The sequence below is a fragment of the Sapajus apella genome, unplaced genomic scaffold (assembly GCF_009761245.1).
Source record: "Sapajus apella isolate SASKATOON/1434 unplaced genomic scaffold, GSC_monkey_1.0 scaffold7, whole genome shotgun sequence".
NCBI lineage: Eukaryota > Metazoa > Chordata > Mammalia > Primates > Cebidae > Sapajus > Sapajus apella.
The window spans coordinates 38174032-38180031 of NW_022436947.1; the positions used below are offsets into that span (position 1 = coordinate 38174032).

Consider the following 6000-nt stretch of genomic DNA (forward strand, 5'->3'; position numbering starts at 1 on the left):
TCTATTATGGGCTGGGTGCAGTGGCTCACATCTGTAATCCCAACACTTTGGGAGCCCGAGGTGGGTGGATCACGAGGTCAGGAGTTTGAGACCAGCCTGGCCAACATGGTGAAACCCTGTTTCTGCTAAAAAAACAAACAAAAAATTAGCCAAGCATTGTGGCATGTGCCTGTAATCCCAGCTATTCAGTGGGCTGAGGCAGGACAATTGTTTGAACCTAGGAGGCGGAGGTCACAGTGAGCCAAGATTGCACCATTGCACTTCAGCCTGGGCAACAGAGCAAGACTCCATCGCAAGAGGGGGGGCAAAAAAACTGTTACAGTGCTATATTCCACCAATAGTTAGAATATGTCATGTTTTTAAGTGTGCTAGTTATGAGATCAATAAAAAATAGCCTAGGATGACATCAAGCAAAACATGTGCAGAACCTTCATGGAGAAAATTCTAAGACTTATTGAGAGTCATTAAAAAGGATCTAAATAAATAACAAGATATATCTTGTTCATAGTTGGGAAGATCTAGTATTGTAAAGATACCTATTCTCCCCAAGCTGATCTATAGAGGCAATGCAACTATAGGAAATCCAAATCAACTTTTTGGCGAAATCTGACAGGCAGATTGAAAAATATATATGAAAAAGAAAAGGGCATACAATAGCTAAGACACTCATGAAGAATACTAAGTAAGGGGACTTACCTACCAGTTATCAATACTTATCATAAAGTATTGTTATTAAGATATTATTGTCACGTCAAGGTGAGATAATGGAACAAAATGAACTCAGAAAAGGAGACCTACCTAAAGAAGCTTGATATGGCAGAACTAGCTTTGTTGTAGGAACTAAAACAATTAAAATAACCAATATTATTTGGTTAATAATATTGAAACAACTAGCTATTAATTTTTTCAAAACATTTGGACTCCTACATATCACATAAAAATAAATTCAGCCGGGCGCGGTGGCTCAAGCCTGTAATCCCAGCACTTTGGGAGGCCGATGCAGGTGGATCACGAGGTCAAGAGATCGAGACCATCCTGGTCAACATGGTGAAACCCCATCTCTACTAAAAATACAAAAACATTAGCTGGGCATGGTGGTGCGTGCCTGTAATCCCAGCTACTCAGGAGGCTGAGGAAGGAGAATTGCCTGAACCCAGGAGGCGGAGGTTGCGGTGAGCCGAGATCGCGCCATTGCACTCCAGCCTGGGTAACATGAGTGAAACTCCGTCTCAAAAAAAAAAAATAAATAAATAAATAAAAATAAATTCTAGGTGGATTAAAATAAAAATGTGAAAAAGAAACCCAAAGCTTCTAAAAGTAAATATTAAAAATGTCTTCATGACTTCAAAATAGGGAGGATTTCTTTAAGATATCTAAAAGGGCACAAGCTATAAAGAAAAACCTGTAATTTAGACTACATTAAAATTAAGAACTCCTGTTTATCAAAGGCACCATCACAAAGTGAAACAAAAGTCACAGATTGAGAGAAAAATATTTGCAACACATGATAAAGAACTAGGATCCCAAAAACATAACCGCAAAAAAAAAAAATCAATTAAAAAAATAGGAAAGTGGACAAAAGGATGAATAGACATTTCACAGACAGGGAAATTCAAATGGTCAGTAAACATCCAGAGATGCTCAACATCAGAGCACAATGAAATAATTCGTCCTACCAGTTTGACAAAAAAATTTAATATCTTGAACTGTCAAAGACTTGTGAGGATAGAGAGTATCAGAAATGTTTCCACACCACAAATAGGGGCGTTTATAAGAACAACACTTTGGAAAACAATTTGGCATTGTCCAGGAAAGATGAAGATGTGCACAGCCTATGACTCAGCAACTCCACTTTTAGACATACATTCTAGAGAAACCTATGCCTGTGTGTACCAGGTGGTTAGAGTATTGACCATATAGTAAACCCCAGGAACCCCCCAAAAGTCACCCACTGGAAAAATAAGTTGGGTTCCTTAGGAAGCATTCTGAGACAGAGTTTAGTACCCAGTATGTTCATCAGGGAGTGCTCAGGAAAGTGGGATTAATACCTCTAAAAGGAAAGAAAAAGGGCAGGGTTCTGTGGCTCACACCTGTAATCCCAGCACTTTGGGAGGCCGAGATCGGTGGACCACCTGAGGTCAAGAGTTCGAGATCAGCCTGGCCAACATGGTGAAACCCTCCCTCTACCAAAAATAAAAAATTAGCTGGGTGTGGTGGCATGCGCCTATAGTCCCAGCTACTCAGGAGGCTGAGGCAGAAGAATCACTTGAACCTGGGAGGCAGAGGTTGCAGTGGGCCAAGATTGCGCCACTGCACTTCAGCCTGGGCAATAGAGTGAGACTCCCTGCACACTCCCCAAAAAAAAGAGGAAGGAAAAGGAAGTAAGCCCTGGTAGGGTGAGAAGTCCAGCTGCAATGCAGGCCAAATATCCTTGGGTGACCTTAGGTCCCCTACAGAGGAAGCTTCAGAACTGAAATGGAGTTGTCCCATGTTAAGTCAAAATGGTCAGGCCTTTAAAGCCCCTCCATCCCATGTGGGCCACACCCAAAAGGAAGTGAAGTAGGGTAGGGTAGCCCTCTGCCAGGCAATCCCTGAAGGGGCTGACAGCTGAAGACTGCCTCCCGAGTATACTACAGCACCTGGGACAAGCTCTTCTTTGAAAGAATAATCTAAGCAGTGCATCTCCACGTCCACCATCTTGTTGAATTCACATGATGGCACACTTTATAGAAGTGAAAATTAATGACCTGTAGCTAGCCAGTCAACATGGATAAATCTCACAATATTGAGAAAAAAAAGAATAAAAAATACATACAGCATGCTTTCATTTACTTAAAGTTCACAGCCAAGCAAAATACTTTGCCTAGGGAGATATATATATATGGGTTAAAACTACAAATAAAGTCACAGTAGTGTTAATATAAAAATGTAAATAGTTGCTAACCTAGGAGGTGAGGATGAGAGAAAAATAGAATCAGAAAAGGGCACATAAGAGCCTTCAAGAGTCTTGACATTGCTCTATTTCTAAGCTGGGGAGTGGGTATGTGGTTGTGCTTTATTATTTACAGCTACAGGTTAAAATATTCTTTTATGTAGTTGTTCTGATTTTTAACAAGTATCGTCTTTTATTTCAGGAGAAACCATTTGTTCAACCCCAGAACCAGAAGCAAATGCAGTAGCCAAATCTCTTCTCCTTCCTCCTTGACCCCTTGTTAACCAAAATGTTATATTGTAGGCACAGAATTTCCACAGCTGACTTAGCCCAGCTCTGTTTTGCCAAGAATGTGTCATACATATTTCATGAGAGTTACTTAGCACCTCTAAGAAAACTTCAATTGTATTTGTTGATGTAAAAATGTTAAGGCTTCAAATTTAGAAAGCAAGTATGCATAGAGGCGGCATTACAATGATATAATTATTCATAACGTACATTTGAAAAGCTAGAAATTTGAAAGGATAATCAATTGCACAAATGTGTGTAACTGCTGTGCTAGAAATGAGACAGAATTCCAGATTTCCCTGCCACTGCTATAAATTACAGTAGAACAGGAATTAATTTGTGTGGGGGTATTTTTGAGCTACCACCCACTGGTGATAATCAGAGGTAATAATTCTCTTAGTATAACACGGCTAATATCTTGCCAAGATATTTTCTCTGAAAGAGCAAAATACTGCCAGCATCAGAAAAGTTAGTATTTCCAGAAAGTTTACCTCCTGAGGACCCAGGGCTACCTGTTATTTAGTGGAACAAAATTATATTTTGTCAATACACAAATTTATATTTCTTCAGAGATGAGCGAAAGATACAAGGAAACCAGGTCCAAGTGGGTCACAGACAGCTTTGCAAGCGCAACACACATTACTGAAACATAAGACTGTGGCATTTCACACTTCATCTAACTTCTCATTTGCAGACACCTGCCATTTAGCAAAATAAAGTGGGAGTTCAGAAAAAGGAGTACTTTGTGGTACAAGACAGAGCTGTTTCAAAAAGTTAAGCCTCCAAAAACTTTTCAGACATTTGAGCGACTTTTTGTTGTTGTTGTTAAAGAGTCTCACTCTGTTCCCCAGGCTGGAGGGCAGTGGCGCAATCTGGGCTCACTGCAGCCTCCACCTCCCAGGTTCAAGCGATTCTCCTGCCACAGCCTCCCGAGTAGCTAGGATTACAGACAGGCATGTGCCACCGCGCCCAGCTAATTTCTGTATAAAATTCTTCCTTGACCACCATCCCCCACCTCGAAAAACAGTAAAAGCCTTACTAATCATGACACTAATGCAAACTCAATGCATATGCTACACAAACATACAACTCCTTTTTGAAACTAATGATTAACATTCCAAGCCAAGGAAACCTCAAAAATTCCGCTATAGTCACAGGAGAATGTGAAGATACAAGATAGCAACTTGATATATAACTTACATCAAGAAAACTTTCACCAGCATTTAGGGTAAAGGAGTTGTAGATGCAGGTAATTTAATACCCACTTCGGATAAACGTCCTCCAAAGTCTACAGTTAAAGGAAAACGAAAGGGGAAAAGAGGGGAAACTCACTGAAATGGGCAGCGCTCTACGCACAAGGTGAGACCCACAGGCATCATTGCTTTGAAGCTGCATTTAAGCTCTGAGGCGCCAACATTTACAGAAAACTTGAAAAACTTAGTGAGAAATCACAAAGTTCCCTTCTTTAAAATAGATCAGTGCTGGGAAGGCTAAAAAGTCACTTTCGTTCTCTCACCGAATCATCAGAAAGCCACCGCTGCGGGCAGAGGATTCCCATTCTCCCCGAGTCGGCCGGGCCAGGAGCCGAGCAACAAGCGCGCAGCCGCAGCCTGCACAGGTGCGGAGCCCTGGGCGGCTGGGGGCTCTCGCTCCGCCGCGCGCAGCCTGCAGGCGGCCCCTGCCCTGTCGCACCTCACCGCCGGGCTCCGTGTCCCCTGAGCCACGGACATGGTTTGCAGAAACACGTCTCGCACATGTGGGGACAAACTGCTTCACTGATAGGTATAGGTGATTTGCTTGATGGCTACAGATTCTTTCTCAAAACGAGAATCTTCCAGTAGTCCACCCCACCCCCGCCCGTCTTGGCAGAGCCCCGCACTGCCGATGAACACTCCAGGAGGCGGGAGGCGACCGCTGACAAGAGCACGACCTTCTACCCTCGCCATGAGGTGATGCTGAGGGAACCAACAGCGTCCCGGCCTTTCTACCAAGGGCGAATTCCCGCGGGCCGGCAGCAAGCCAGGCGTCTCAGGCTTCCCCCGCGGCTGGGTGAGGGTGGCAAAGTCAAAACAGCCCTTTGAGAAGGCGAGCGGCGCCCTCACACCAGCCTTCCCAGGGCGGCGGGGCCCCAGGCTGCTCCCTGCCTGGTCAGAGACCCCGGGGGTATGAGGGACTCCCACTCCCCGCCCCCACCCCGCCCCAACGCGCGCCTCGGGCACCTGCACCGCCGCTTCCGGCCCCGCGGGCCTCGGACGCCGCCCTCTGCGCCCGCAGCCACGGGAGCACGTCCTTCCCGAGCTCGAAGTCGGCGACCAGGCTGAGAGCCATCTCCCGGACGCAGCCACCGGGTGGCTCTGGGGCCCCGCGCTGCGGGCATTCCCGGGCCCGCGTGGCCGCCTCGCCCTCGCGTCCCCGCGCCCGCCCTCTCCTTCCTCCCCCCCGCCCCCCGCTGCTTTCGGTTCTGCGGCGCCCTGGCCTGAGAAGCCCCGGCACCGCCTCCTCCCGGCCCGCGGCCCTCAGCCCTCAGCTGGTACCTGCGCCCGAGCCAGGCACAGTGGGTAGGGGTGGGACGGGGAGGGCGGGACGCCAGGACCAGGCCGCCAGGGCTGGAGGCCTCCGCGAGCACCCTTGGGGCTGAGGATTGAGCGCGCAGGGACGCGGGCGCTTCAGGACCCCGGCGAGGCGGCTAGCTTAGTGGCTTCCAGACCTGGAGGGCAGGCCTATTTATTCCCCAAGTGACTCCACTGTGCAGCAAAGTGTGGAAACCAACTTTCCTTGAC

The 6000-nt window shown here is 46.5% G+C and overlaps 1 protein-coding gene across 10 annotated transcripts in view; it reads right to left on the reverse strand.

The window, feature by feature from the left end:
• GSAP (gamma-secretase activating protein) overlaps window positions 1-5642 on the reverse strand; it is a 103864-nt gene extending 98222 nt beyond the window's left edge. For 4 of the 10 annotated variants that reach the window (XM_032276399.1, XM_032276403.1, XM_032276405.1 and 1 more), the window contains exon 1: window positions 5440-5638. In XM_032276399.1, coding sequence (XP_032132290.1) covers window positions 5440-5548 — 109 coding nt within the window. In that variant the 5' untranslated portion in view covers window positions 5549-5638. Of the gene's footprint in view, window positions 1-5439 lie in introns of all 10 variants that reach the window. The other 6 variants (XR_004268368.1, XM_032276407.1, XM_032276406.1 and 3 more) reach the window with 4 other exon arrangements.
• Window positions 5643-6000: the final 358 nt, after the last annotated feature.